The sequence below is a fragment of the Hibiscus syriacus genome, unplaced genomic scaffold, assembly GCF_006381635.1.
Source record: "Hibiscus syriacus cultivar Baekdansim isolate YM2019G1 unplaced genomic scaffold, ASM638163v2 tig00116997_pilon, whole genome shotgun sequence".
Classification (NCBI taxonomy): domain Eukaryota; kingdom Viridiplantae; phylum Streptophyta; class Magnoliopsida; order Malvales; family Malvaceae; genus Hibiscus; species Hibiscus syriacus.
Window position 1 is genome coordinate 4,412,863 of NW_024063513.1, and position 14,328 is coordinate 4,427,190.

The 14,328-nt window shown below is 35.0% G+C and overlaps 4 protein-coding genes across 4 annotated transcripts; 2 read left to right on the forward strand and 2 right to left on the reverse strand.

Annotated features, from left to right (window-relative positions):
* Window positions 1-36: 36 nt before the first annotated feature.
* LOC120193988 lies at window positions 37-975 on the reverse strand. Its single transcript, XM_039196395.1, has one exon. The coding sequence runs from the start codon at window positions 914-916 to the stop codon at window positions 266-268; it is 651 nt and encodes a 216-aa protein (XP_039052326.1). The 5' UTR covers window positions 917-975; the 3' UTR covers window positions 37-265.
* A 1,520-nt stretch (window positions 976-2,495) lies between these two features.
* On the forward strand, window positions 2,496-4,350 carry LOC120193991 (60S ribosomal protein L37-3). The gene is made up of 4 exons (XM_039196398.1): window positions 2,496-2,580; window positions 2,677-2,812; window positions 3,865-3,966; window positions 4,101-4,350. Exons 1-4 carry the CDS (start codon window positions 2,578-2,580, stop codon window positions 4,145-4,147), a joined length of 288 nt encoding a protein of 95 aa, XP_039052329.1. The 5' UTR covers window positions 2,496-2,577; the 3' UTR covers window positions 4,148-4,350.
* A 3,128-nt stretch (window positions 4,351-7,478) lies between these two features.
* Window positions 7,479-8,010, forward strand: LOC120194475. The gene is made up of 2 exons (XM_039196777.1): window positions 7,479-7,830; window positions 7,895-8,010. Exons 1-2 carry the CDS (start codon window positions 7,479-7,481, stop codon window positions 8,008-8,010), a joined length of 468 nt encoding a protein of 155 aa, XP_039052708.1.
* A 365-nt stretch (window positions 8,011-8,375) lies between these two features.
* Window positions 8,376-13,806, reverse strand: LOC120193983 (protein disulfide isomerase-like 1-6; the record flags this gene model as incomplete). The annotated part of the gene is made up of 12 exons (XM_039196392.1): window positions 8,376-8,693; window positions 8,777-8,830; window positions 9,220-9,354; window positions 9,682-9,762; window positions 10,162-10,230; window positions 10,315-10,386; window positions 10,503-10,592; window positions 10,671-10,751; window positions 11,266-11,384; window positions 12,016-12,178; window positions 13,031-13,160; window positions 13,283-13,806. Coding segments are annotated over 12 exons (1,614 nt in total), but the record flags the coding sequence as incomplete, so codon positions are not given.
* Window positions 13,807-14,328: the final 522 nt, after the last annotated feature.

Sequence of the window (14,328 nt, forward strand, 5' to 3'; positions counted from 1 at the left end):
AATCTGTGTGATTCAAGCAAAGTTCATTCAAACCAATATTTGATAATATTTTACGAACAACATGCAAATATACATTTCTTAAATCTTGATATGAAGCTTCTATGCTTTTACTGATAACAAGGGATGCTCAAGCAAATTTATAACAATAAAAAAGGAGCAGAAGAATTCAGACGTGTGAACACACACACACAAAACAAGAAAAAGAATATTTAGGATGAGAAAACGGATTCATTTGAACAAGAAAATGTATGTGGGAGTCAAGGATCTATAACTGAATCGTCCGACGCTTCGAACTGTTGATTCTGGCAGGGGCCTGTGGAGGAGAGAATTCAGAATAGATATCCATGAAGAATCTGTCGACAATGGAAAGGTAGACCGGACTTTTAAGCCGAGAATAATAGTGGAGTGCTTCTTCAACATCCAATACATGTTCCATATCATCAACATCCATCATCTCCAGTTCTTTCAACTTTTGAGCCAACGCAAAACTCCCATCTCCATTCCTCTTGTAATAGTACTGTTCCTCCCCTTTTCTCAGTTTTGAGCTTCTCACTTTCTTTTTCCCTTCTTTTCCTCCAGTTTCCTTTATCTCCTTCTCCGGACTTGTATCGGGATAGTTCATCAAGCTCCCGTTGCATTCAGCTTCGTCCCTCATTTGTTCTTTCAATGACATAGCAATGATGGCATCGTTAGTCATCACCTCTGATTCCTCAAGACCAACTACCCAGTTGTAGCTAAATTCGCCAAATGATCGATCTTTTCGGTCTTTCTTCCTGCTGCAACCACTGCAAGAGAAGGGGTCTGGGAGAATTGGTTTGGATATCTTCTGGTATCCTACGGAGAGGAAGGATTTAAGGTTGTCAACTGATTTGTGGAAAAAGTTCTTGGTATTTTGTATGGATTCCATAACCAGCATTACTTGCCAATTGCCAGTAGTCTTTTTTTTGTATGAAGAGGCTTGTATATCTCTTTGGTGTCCCTATCTGCAACTAAAGACACAGCTCTAGTATTTTTCTTCTTCTCCAACTCGTGTGTCCTATATATAAGAGATGTTTCTTAAAGTTTACCCACAAACATAGCTTATATTACTCGGGTATGTATTCGGATACGAATGCTTCAAACAAAAGTGAAGAATTCAAGTAACACGATACAAAGCTAATGGAGCCCAAAGTGGAACTTTGTTCCTTACTGCTAGCACTTTTCCTTGCTTTTTTCCTTCAACCCTCGTATATTTGGGGCTAAAAAGATTACTCGAATGAAAGTTAAAGTTTGAAGAAATTGAGGTCTTAGGAATCTAATGATAGCAAATGTTTTTGTTGCTGACAATTTGTTGTGTAAAGTGGCAGTGCTATTGAATATGATTTAAAGCAAAAGGTAACCGGTTGGGTGAAATGTAACTGATGAAATCCACATTTACAACTGCTACAACCTATACGTTAGCAATGATGCCCCAACTGAAGGACCCATAAATGGAACATTGCTTCTTCTTTCTTTTTGTTGAATTTCACAACAATCAACCTCATATCAACATCGTAATTGACGCTGCATCTCTTTAATTTAAGAGTTTCTGGTGTGATCATAATTTACCATTTCATCATTTACCAGCTCTTCCTTGTTTTAATAGAAGTACGTTGATCTTACTCCTCATTTGTTCTCTTTGTAAGATGTTCTTCACCTGTACCTTACGAATTCAAACCCAGAATTGTTTGAAAATCCAAATGGTTCCTAGAATCCGAGGGCAAAAACCCAAATAAACAAAAGGAGAAAAGCAAAAGCAATTAGATATGGTTAAAGGAAAACTTTTGACCCCATTTGTTAAGGTTTACATTCGCCCATTTAGATGCTTAAAGCTGAAGCCTTAGGCTACAGAAATTCGTCATATCTTTCAACTTTGACATTTTTCTTTTCATGTTCTTATCTTAAAGGTTATCTCCAAACAAAAAGAAAAATAGTTCACCGGACTTGAAAAAACTATTTATTTTATGTTAGATTTCTTAAGACAATCTGTATCGGTTGAATTTTAACAACCGACTATCTTATAAATATGATTATGATTATGAATATATAGAAACAAAATGATGTTCAACAATGAATAAACCACACAGCTCACATTGATCTTTAAACTTAAACTTATTAAATGATTTGTAAATTTAAATGTCCGGACTATATTTAAAATATTAGACTCCATGAAACTATTTTTAATTAATTAATATAATAAAAAAATATGATTCATAAAATATTTTTAACGTATTTCAAATTCTCACGAAATTAATTTATTATCAATTAATCAATTTTTTAAAATAAATACTACTATAATTACTTTAAACTTTTTTTAAAAAAAAATATTTGAACAATATTCATTATGACCAACCCAAGCTAACTATTGGGTTTGAGTATAGGGCGCGAAACTTACGATGAAGAGGCCCATTCAAGTCCAAGTGCGCCACGTCTCAACCATAAAAAAAACCCTTGTTTTGCGCCATCTCTTCTGCTTCCAATTGGTTTTATTAGAAATCATATATTCTCCGCCGCTCACTTCCTCTAGAGCCACTTAGGGTTTATCCTGCGTCAGTTTCAATGGTAAATAGATATCGAACACTCATTTTGTTTCCTTTTTTATTACAACACTTGATCTGTTGGGAAACTTGATAACGAAATAAAAATATCAATGTGCAGGGAAAGGGAACAGGGAGTTTTGGTAAAAGAAGGAACAAGACCCACACCCTCTGCGTTAGATGTGGCCGCCGTAGCTTCCATCTCCAGAAGAGCCGTTGCGGTGCCTGTGCTTTCCCTGCTGCTCGTAAGAGGAAATGTAAGTTTTCCATCCACTTTTTCTTTCATGTCTAGAACATTAGTTTTGGTTTTGTTGTTGTTTACTTTTGTTATCAAGTCTCCTCCTGCAACTGCGTTTCTTTGATTGATTGTTTGGGTTTGTTTCCTTATGTTTTCTTAAATTAGCTTTATCATTTTTGTTAAGAATATGTATTTATGATTTATAGGCTTATTTTTTTTTTGGATAATTAGATTATTATTACCCAATGAAAGCAGTAACTGCTTCAAATCCAATACAAACAAACTAGCATGAAAAAGGGGTGTCAAGATACACAAAAAATCATACTATACCCCAAGAATTACAAAGAGAAAGATTAGTTATATCCAATCTATTGACAACCCTATTGCTAAGTTGTATTACTACAGTCTTTTTGATTGAGGCCAGAATCTCGTCTTCGGATCTGTAGGTTCCTCGAAAAAGTCTTCGATTCCTTTCTTCCTATATTGTATAATTGAGAGTGCACCAAGAAAGCTTCAATATACTAGTAAGCAAGGACTTGCCTTTCCATGTGTTATATGCCCAAGTAAGCAGATTAGTCCAGGTAAGAAGAGGTTTATGAATACCTGTGAGCTGAAGAATAGAATTCCAGATTGAAGCAGTTGCTTTACATTCAGCAAAGATATGGTTTCTGGATTCCCTTGCTTCGGAACAGAGGATGCACATATCATTAGTTTCAATTCCAAACCGTAGCAGCCTATCCTTTGTAGGAAGGCGATCCAAGATAACCATCCAAGAGATTAAGCTATACTTGGGAATGTGTAATGAAAACCAAATCAGTTTATGCCATGGGACTTTACCGTTTTTCTGTCGAACCTCTTCCCAAATCAGTTTGGTAGTCACAGCTCCGGATGCAAGAAGAGGTCGAGCAGTTGCTCGGAGTTTCATGATTTTCCTTAGGATCCAGCTTGAGTTCTTCGGTTCTTCCATGTGGGAATAATATGGTTATACAAATTTGTTTGAGCAGTGTCAATGGATTGTGATTTGGTTTTAATCTGTAAATCTAACTGGAATTACTTTGTTGTGGGATTCAGATAATTGGAGTGTGAAGGCAATCAGAAGAAAGACCACCGGAACCGGTAGGATGAGGTATCTTCGCAACGTTCCTCGCAGGTTCAAGACTGGCTTCAGAGAAGGTATCTAGATTTTAATTTCTTATTATTGTTGCGATATAGATTTTATGTATCTTTGAACTGTGAACATAGTCTGTTCTATTTGGGGTATTCTCTTTTTGTCAGTATTTTCAATTTTGTGTTGGATAATGGTATAGGTACTGAAGCAGCACCAAGGAAGAAGGTTGCTGCTGCTTCTGCCTAAAGTATCACTAGGTTGTTTTGAATGAAGCCATCTTTGTTAGGAAACATTTTATGAGAACTTTACTCGAGGAGTGTTGTTACTGTGGAACACTATAGTTGTTTTTAGTTTATTTTTAAGGAGATTCTTTAAATTTTGAGCAATGATGAACGAGCCAATTGTTGTTTGACCCTTTGATTACTCGATACATTTTGTTGGGTGAAGTTATTAATGTGTGTTGTTTTGGTTAAGATGCCCTAATCTTGTTTAAAGATAGTTGAAATTTTTTGAACATTGGATTTTGCACATTGTTATCTGGCTGCATTTGTATACAAATATTGTGGTCAGTTCAGTTGATTCAAGCTTTAGAATTGTATCTTGTTTACAGTGAGGTCTAGCAAAGAAAAGTATGAATTGTGTATGATGCTTAGTCTGCTACAATGTCTTCAAAGTATGAATTGTCTATGATGCTTAATCTGCTATAATGTCTTAGTGTCTTTTGCACAAGCTTAGTAGTTAGTAGGGATGGGCACAGGGCGAGGCGGGTCTGGTTTTTGGTCGCCCGCCCCGACCCGAAAACATATATGTAAAACCAGACCCCGCCCCGTGCCAAGATATTTTGATTTTTTTCCTGCCTCGAAACTGTCCCGATTTTTAGACTAAAACCCCAACTCGACCCGAATATATTAATATTTTAAAAAATGATTAAAATAATATATTTTAACATAATATATTTATAATTGTTTATTATATTTAAATTGTTAAATTAATATATTTTATAATATTTTTATATTTTTAATAATTAAATAATGTATTTTAATAATATAAAAATAATTTTTTTAAATATTAATTATAATATATATATATATAATAACTAGGTCGGGTCGGTGATTTTTCACCTTAAACTCAGTCCCGCTCTGATCCGAGCCTCGAAAATAAAAATAAAAATCGCACCTATCATGTCTAATTAGGTTGGGACTCGTAGGGTTCGAGTATTTTGACCATCCCTAGTAGTTAGTGACCTCTTGGGGCTATGTCTACCATGAATGCCAGACTGAAGTCATTGATGTTGCGATAAATGCTACAACAATCACGCAAGCAAGTATTCAAGTAGTAAACTGTATTCTACAAAAGGATTGGATGTTGAACTCACAGAGAGTGAATGTCACAAAAGAGTTGTAATGACACGTATCAAAGAGATATATGGTTGAAATGATAAAGAAACAAAAAGATGAGAAATAATAAAATCAGAATGAACTTATCAGGTAGTGCAGTAGCATTCAATAGAGCAATAGATCAAGAGTTTAGTAAATGCTGCTATCATTTGACTGTTCTTATTATGTTAACGTCGTGGTAGTGTATTCATGTGACGTGCTATGATGAACACTACTTAATTATTTAGACTATTTTCACCAACACTAATAATTAAATAGGTTACAAAAACGACTATTGACAGCATACGTTTTCATATGTTAAACTTACTTTCGCAAATACTAATGCTGCAAGAGTATAGTTTGCAAAACCAATAATTTTTATTTGTAAAAACCATTGAAATCACATACATAAAGATAACTTCATTTCTAAAATTCTCTCTTTAGAATTACAACACAAAAAAATAAAGCCTAAGCATAAAACATAATAAGAAACACTTCATCAAACATGTTATGTTCAAAGCTAAATTATATCTAAAATGAAGAAATATTCGAACTTAATAATCGTTACTTCCTTCTCTTAATCAAAGGAACGAAAATAAAGTAGAATCCACTTTATCGTTGCTGCTACAAGATATCTCTCAACTCTACTACATATCTCGACAGAGGGTTTAGGCAATCATGGCTTGGATGATAAAATTTATGAAAGAAACTAATTGGTCAAGAAAAAGGATTGTGAAAAGTGTGACTTCACCCCTCCTTATATAGGCTGAAATAGTCAATCCTTCAGTCAATAGGAGTAGCCCACAAATATCAATATAAATGGTTGTCTCTTGTTCCCATAGTCAAATGACAATTGTCCTGATAGAATCACAATTCTAAAAAAATTTATAATCGTCTGATGACTCAGTAGTTGCTACCAATTGCTACCAATTTTGCACAGCAGTTCGACGCAACATCGCATCACAACATCACCTACAGTATAGAGTATTGTCACAGTATTAGCGTATTATATTTCAACACAAAAACAACAAAAATAGCTCAAGTTCCATTAATTACCCCATAACACAAATGATGTAAAATATGATAAAATAAATTTAAAATGATCCTAATATGATCCTAATGATGCAAAGATTCAAGCTTAACCTAACCTAGGAGCCATAGATCTAAGTGTACCGAAGCATATGCTAGCTATTTAGGGTTTTGTTCCTCCCTTAACTCTCTCTCTCTCTCTCTCTCTCTCTCTCTCACACAGGCGGCCCTGTAACCCATTATTCGATACATTCTGTGTACACGGGCTCATGTTAATTCAAAATGGTGTATGTAACTCTAGATTAGACGTTGTTCTGTTTACACGTACCATATTGATACTTGCTCTGATTCCCAGAATGGGTTTTGGAATAGTTTTGGACGATAAAATAAATTGCTGTTGAGATTGAAATATAATCATTCCTTCCACCAGAATTAATGGAATTAAGAGAAACATTTGTGGGAGGATTAGTCACTGTTCACTTGGTTATCGAAAGGAAAGATATAAAATATTCTTAAAAAATAAACTTGTAGACGTTATATAGTCCTTCAGCATTTGTTTCTAGGCATTTAACGAGGCGTCGTTCTGATTATTAAAAGCAGTAAAAGAAAATGATGACTCTCTTACTACGTCGCAATTCATGGTGAGAGCAGGAGTTAATTCATGGTTAAAAAATGGGCGGAGTGGGAATAAGTGTGAAAAAAAGATATGATAAAGAACATAGTAATATTTTACGTTTAATATAATTTAAAATATTATTTTTACAATATTTTCAATTAAATTAAAAATATGATCTTCTAATAACATCTTTGATTAATAATAAAAAATATTACTTTTTTTCATATCATTTTAAGTTAATTTCAGTTATCAATCGAAGATATTTTTTTATAACATTTTAAGATCAATTTCAGTTGTAAGATATTATTTTAAATTTAATAAAAAATGTTAAAAAATCATAACATTTTAAATTCTCTCTAATTTAAAATATTATTTTTTATCATATTTTCGATAAGCAAATTTTTTAACCTTACACTAGCTTATCATAACGCAGAACTAACCATTTTTTAACCTTTTCTGTTCCCCATTCTTGAATCCGAGGTTCCTATAAAACTTTCTTTCGATCAGAAAAAGCTTTTTTTTTTATTGATATATCTGAAATATTTTGAAAATTTCCATGGAAGGACGAGAAACCACGGGGTTATTTGACAAGATCCTCCCTCCACGCCTGGAAGACGCAGGCCTCGAGGAGTGCGCTCTTCCGCCAGATTCCATTCAGGAGGCTTTCCTCAAAGCTGCTTCCGTCGTCAAGTCACGTGCGGCCACCTTCTTCCATTCTGATGATGAAGATGAAGTTGAACACGGATGCCTAGACGACCCGCTCCCCGACAAGGGTAAGTGCTTCTCCGATATTCTTATTTCGCCGCCATATACAGACATGCCTGATGCGGTATTGGTTGGCGGAGGGTCACTGGATCCAACCTCGGACGCGGTGGACGGCTGCGTGAAGGAAAAGGGATGGGGTGAAGGTAAGGATGTGGTGATTGTGGGTGGTGATGACGGAGAAGCCATGGTTGGGAAGGGGTTGTTTAGATGATGAGCTGAAGGGTTTGGAGATTGGAGATGAAAAGAAAAAGAAGGGTGAAAAGCAGGATGATGATGACGAGAGGGAGGAGGAAAAACCAATTCTGGTTGAGGGTCTGGTGTAAAATCCTCCTGCAAGCTTGATGTATTCCTCTTCTTTACAGTTTTTTTCTTTCCTTTTGAACGGTTTAACGGATCTTGCTGCCGTTGTTGTAGTAATAGAATAAAGCAGTTCTTATATTCACTAATTCTACTTTCTGTTTTTTTTTTTTTTGAAAAAAAAATGCAATTAGGGAACGTAGTTTTGAATGGTCCTAGAAAATTTGGTTAGGTGGGCTCCTTTCCTTACAATTCATGTGAATTGCTTCATAGTCCATGGTATATGGGTTGCCATTTATCTGAAGTAGGGTTTGGGGTTTGAATGACAAATTTCTCTAAATTATGAAAAGAAATGACAGAGGGTTTGTTGTTGTTGTTCTTTGTTGTGTTGTTGCTTTAACAATAATTTCCATACGCATCAATTAGTCAAATTAATACAATCAGATTATTAGTTTTAAAACTTTCCAACGCCCTCACTATGTATGGAAGAATATCTGGACCTAAAAAATTTATCGTCTATTGTAAAAAATTAAGAGCCCCTTTATTCCCTATAATTTTGGGAGGCCTTGAGGGCTGCCATAAAAGTTTTTAGGTAATCTTCACTGTATATTCCCTATAATTCATCTTTGGCCGCTTGATCTCTGGGTCTCACTTGTTTGTTAATGAAGGCTGCTAGTTCCTTTGACCCAGATTTTGTCGAAACTTTGATCTGTAAAGCACAAAAAAATGGATTACTATCCGGTGCTAAACAAATAAGAGAATAGAAATGAAGTGAATTTTCTTAACAGTTACCGGATTGTCTTTGTCACCGGCTTTGTACAAAAAGAGTGACGGGTAGTCATCGATCTGGAATGATAAACAATGTCGAGTAAGAATCACACCTTACAGTCATCAATGTATAATCCATGTTGAATGTGACGGAAAATAACAAAAGGATTCCGCGTGTGACTAATGCGTTTCCTTGGTTTTCTACCGACACTAAACTAAGAACCATGAAGTATATGAGAGCTAACACACCCAAAAAAAAGAACAATTTAATCAGAAAAGCATGAAAGATGTTTACTTGATACACAACACAAGTATCTTGTTGGAGTTTCAGTCCAACTGCGGAAATGAATGTCGAACATGGTAACTGACTCTCATTTGACAATCAAGCTATCTTTTGGAGGTAACTAAAAAAGGGTATTCAGAATTAAGGCATAGGAAGCTGACTGATTGCTTAGAAAAATGCATACCCGAAGTTTGGGATGTTCATTAGCAGAAGCATCAATCTTCGCAAAAACTAGATTGTCCAAACCTTTAAATTGCTTAGCCAATTTCTCAACCTGCTTGCTTGTGGTATCACAATTGATGCACCATGGTGTATACACCTGTTTTGCAACAATGAAATAAGACCTTTTTAGAGTGAAGGGTATATTACACAACAAACTTCACTTTTGATTTAAATTAATATATAGGCAGGTGATATAGTTAAAATGCTGCATATTACTACCATCAACTAATCGTGTATCCAAAAATATAAGAGTAAGGGGCATTGATGCCACGTGTGCAGTGAATCCAGTCATCCTGTATTTTCTTTTTTCTTTTCTTGAAAGTTGTATTTTCTTTTTTTAGATGCAGCTCTAATGGGATTAATTAGCCTGCATATCTCATTGGCATATGCTAAAAAAAGCACGGAAGGTCCAGAAGATTGATACCTCTAAAAGAACATTCTTGGAACTGTTCAACACCAAGTCATCGAATGTCTTTCCCACGACAGCTAGTACACTTGCATTATTCTGCAAATTTCATAACACAAAAGTTCATTAGGAGTCGGAAATGTTAGAATATATATTAAATTCAAATTTCAGGAGCTCAGATGGAAGATATCTTTCGGATGTGCATAGAAAGGAACTTCTTGCATCGACATGATGCAAACGATGACACTCACATTTTATTTTTGTCATTTCGTCAACTTTCACAAGAACTGATGGAATTACAGAACTACAACATTCAATGCATGGAAAAATTTTGACAGCATTCAAATTTTTGGAAGAGACTCAAAAGCGTATAAGCAGATTCAGAAATAAATTATAGTTTCAAACAGAAGACAGCAATGACAAAGCAGCTGAGCCTAAATCATATCCGTCAAACAATATGCAAGAGAAAAGAGAGGCAAAATAAAGTTTGACACTCACATTATCTGGTATTGGCTGTGATTTAAAGTATGTTGAGATAGAACCATCCAGAAGGCCCAAACAAAACTCCTGTAAAGGCCAATTCAGAACACCATATTAGTTTTCGGAAGAGATAGCTCCTTAAAGGTGAAATCTATAGAGCTGAATCGTTACTTCAATGTTGCTTGGGGTTGGATCAGACTGCAACAAGTACTTCGAGGTGCCTTTGTTATCAAATGCTGTCACCTATCATGCAAACAGAAATAAATTGCATCAATTTTAGGTTCAGTCAAACTCTTCGAAATAGATACATAAGATAGTTAAAACACTATCACTATCATTTAAAAGAAAGAAAAGCTCACAAAAGTGTTCTTTGATTCCTCAAGCCCAAACAAGGTCAAGAAGGGCTTTGCAAGGTTTTCATCCATGATGTCGATATAAATAAACATTAACTGCACCATAAGAGAAAAAAGAAAGCATGAAGCTAGTCATACCAAAATATCAGACTGTCAAGCAGTCAATCTAAATACCTTTGTTATGAACTTTCTAGCAACGTCTTGAAGAGGCTCAAGAAGAGTCTTGAAATCATCAGCTTTTGCAAAGACATATACCTGATGGATAAGGCATGGTAAATTCAAGATACTACTTTAGTTTCCAAGAGATACAGTGAAAACTTTATTCAACTGTATGAAGGCCAAAATATGCAACCACAAACGGAAAATAAAAGATAAAAGAAAGGGTACATATCAGAAAGTTGACCCATATTGACTTCTGTATTATTGTCTCATCTTAATTAGTTTCTCAGTACATTATACTAAAATTCAATGATAGTCATTGTTCCAGTTACGCCCAAATCAACTCATCAGGATAAATGATGTAGTAAAACTAACCAAATTGTAAACAAAATTTTACATATACACTGGAGAAATTTTCAATCACTATGCAAAACCTAAGAATTTTACAAACAATCCCATCTGCAACCAATACCTTCACTGCTATACCAGTGCTTTGAATAAGTTAGCATTTGGAAAAAGAAATATGAAATGTTTATACACAGAAAGGAAAAGAAAATGGAAACCCTGATCATAGTAAACAATCAAAGGTAATGACAAGAAGCATGGAAACCTGTAGCTTGACAGGACTGGAGTAAACTCTGACTGAATTTAGTTCAGTCAATTTAGTAACCAATGGAAATTTGTTGTAGTCCAGAAACTGCAAAATGTTCACCATCTCAAAAGTACCTTCTGCAAAACCAGACAGATGAGTTATTAATCTAGTCAATGATTCTGGTTGAGAGATATATGCAGTCAAAAAAAAAAGAAGGCAAGAACAGAGAAAGTCATTAGGCCATAAGTTTACAGTCACTGATTTATTAAACTTTATTAATAAAGATACATAAGATTTACAATAACAAGATAAAACCCTTACAAACAACCTAAAAACCCAAAATAAAATACCCCAACAACAAAGTAAAATTAACCAATACCAGACTTAGCCAACCCATCAGCCTCATTATTGGCTGTCCTAGCCACCCATCTAATAACTCCCTCGACTTCTTTGAGTTTAACAGCTACCTCCCTAACAATGGAGGCATAGAAAACAGGACAACAAGATCCATTCTTAATCCAATCCACTACCATTTTACAATCTGATTCTATAATCAACCGACCCTTAATACCTCCTCTCACTGAGTGAAAGAAATTTAAACCCTCCTTAACAGCCTTTAACTCCTTAACAGTCACTGATTCAAAATTTCAAAGTTAAAATAATTTGCATATTCACATATGAGCCACTCAAATAAAGGAGAAGGAAAAGTAGAAAGTAAATAACTAAAAAATCATTCACAAAAAGCAGTTTTCCAGATTATGAACTCACCATAAGCGGTGTATCTTTCGGGTTCAGTTTTAACAATCCCAAGGAAATTAGTAGCTTTAATACCAGGGTAGAGAACTTTTGCAACCTCAATGTTGTTTGTTTCAGAAAACTGGATTTCATTGTCAGACATTGCTGCCTTTACAAATTCTTCATAATCAGATCCCTGAAAAAAAAGCATGATAATTAAATTCCGCAAGTGCATCAGCAAATTCAAGACACTAGAAGACAATGTTAAATATATTAGTCATGCACCTTAGAAGATGGTGGTGTCGAAGATATATCAAAACAAAGGATAAACAATATGAATTTGAAAGATTCAGAAGTCTAGAATTGTGGTCCCACTTGACATCAAAGTGATTTAGCAAAAAGAGTGTTTGTAAATGTAGTCATCATCTGAAAACAGAATTGAAACTAGGTTTTTTGGGAATCAAGTGTTTAGGAATAATTCATATAAATGAATGCTTGCAAGCTCTTATTTTCGACATCAAAGAAGACTTTGATACCACATAACAGAATGGACTAAAGAAGATGATAGTAAAGAACCTAGAGTTCCGATTCAAACACAATGAACCTGAATGATGACTTATCTTGTCACAATATTTGTGCCTACATGCTATCGACATATTCTAAACAGTCATTTATGAATTTGCACTTGCAGAATAACTTCAGAATAACCCAGAATGTCAATAGTTTAGATAGCAAGTTGTTCAATATTACCGAAGAGGCAGAGACAGCGCAGCCATACAGAATAGTCAAGAAACATGAAGATTTAACTAACAAGTTTTTCAAGAAGACCAATTACAAACAAAGGATTAAAAAATACGGTTGCATTATTAAGGTGTCCAACTTGGGCAATAATTGAAATTTATAACCCAAAATCAGGCTTTACCATAGAACTTATAATTATATTTATACATGATCTGTAAAACGATTCAAGTAAACATACCCCAAATTTCTCAAAATGACTTATAATTATATGTATACATGATCTGTAAAACGATTCAAGTAAACATACCCCAAATTTCTCAAAATGACCAATCACAAACATATGATACTTCTTAAGAAAATATTCTGCCTCATTCATTGTGCTTATTCTAATGACAGGCACACCGGTCTTCTTCCTTGCCCATATTACTATTTCTTCCCTGAAATCAGAAATCAACCGGACAATACAGTAAGCACAATTGTCTATTATATGAGTTCTCCAAAGCGTATGATCCACTCTAAATTAATTTACAACTCAACATAAAAGAAAAGAGCAACTTACGCTGAAAATCCACCCCTATAAGCTTGAGGAGTGCCATTAACAAACAGAAGCAGAGTAGGGAATCCTTTAATATCAAGCAAAGAAGCCACCTTGGGGTATCTTTCAGCATCAAGCTTGGCCATCACAGTTGGACTTCCCAATTCCTTCAAAGAAGTAGCAGCTTCAGCAAAGTAGGGCATAAGCTCAGCACTCCTCACACACCAAGGAGCATACCCCAAAAGCAAAACAAACTCGTTCTCGTCAATAACCCTCTTGGAAATATCACTGTTGAGTTCAAGAACTATCCTTTGTGCTTTACTTAACACCTCTGCTTCTGAAAATCTACTGATAGACTCTTGGTCTTGTTGTAGCTGATCTTCTTGTTCATCCAGGGCTAAAAGCTGCTCAAGTTCATCGGAATCAGCTTCAGAGCTGGTGGGATCAGAGGCATTGATGTTTATGGTAGAAGAGAGTAGTAGAACAAAGGTGAGAGTGAGAAGAAGGAATTTGGAAGTGGGTCTTTGGTAGAAAGCATGGTGACCTCGTTACAAAGGAGGGTTTTCTTTTTCTTGGATGATTTTGCAATGGGGTTGAATAAATGTGAAAGTTTTTGGATCAGATCTGTGGCGGAAGTGATGTTTTTGGTTTTCTGGGTTTTTTGTGGGAGTACATTTTTCCCCCTTTAATGAGGAACATGCTTTTAAAGGATAGGCTGGTAACGCGGATTAAGGGGAGCTGACGCTAAATTTGAGGAGAGATTTGCTAGTGTAAACATTTTTGTCAGTCAAAATTGTTTGGAGTTTGGACGCCGGTGGGCCTTCATTTCTGTCTTTTATTTTATTAAATGAATTTAATTAGTCCAGATTTGAGTATTTTGAAAGAATGAACTGCATTGTACATCTTGGTTATGGTCAACGCTGCTTTTTAAACATAGGTTAAACTAACTGAAAATTTACTCTATTTTGGATTGTTAATATGGTACTTAAATAAATTTATGTAATTACACATTCAATCCTTCTTATTTATTAAGTCGCACCCAGATAAAACAACTTATCCCTCCATCTTAG

What these genes read in the sequence shown, in the direction of transcription:
- LOC120193988 (XM_039196395.1), bottom strand. Translation starts at nt 916, where the DNA reads ATGCTGGTTATGGAATCCATACAAAATACCAAGAACTTTTTCCACAAA.
- LOC120193991 (XM_039196398.1), top strand. An exon ending in TGCTGCTCGTAAGAGGAAAT is followed by an intron (nt 2,813 to 3,864) that starts GTAAGTTTTCCA and finishes TGTGGGATTCAG; the next exon opens with ATAATTGGAGTGTGAAGGCA. An exon ending in CAAGACTGGCTTCAGAGAAG is followed by an intron (nt 3,967 to 4,100) that starts GTATCTAGATTT and finishes ATAATGGTATAG; the next exon opens with GTACTGAAGCAGCACCAAGG.
- LOC120194475 (XM_039196777.1), top strand. Translation starts at nt 7,479, where the DNA reads ATGGAAGGACGAGAAACCACGGGGTTATTTGACAAGATCCTCCCTCCA. An exon ending in GGAAAAGGGATGGGGTGAAG is followed by an intron (nt 7,831 to 7,894) that starts GTAAGGATGTGG and finishes GGGGTTGTTTAG; the next exon opens with ATGATGAGCTGAAGGGTTTG.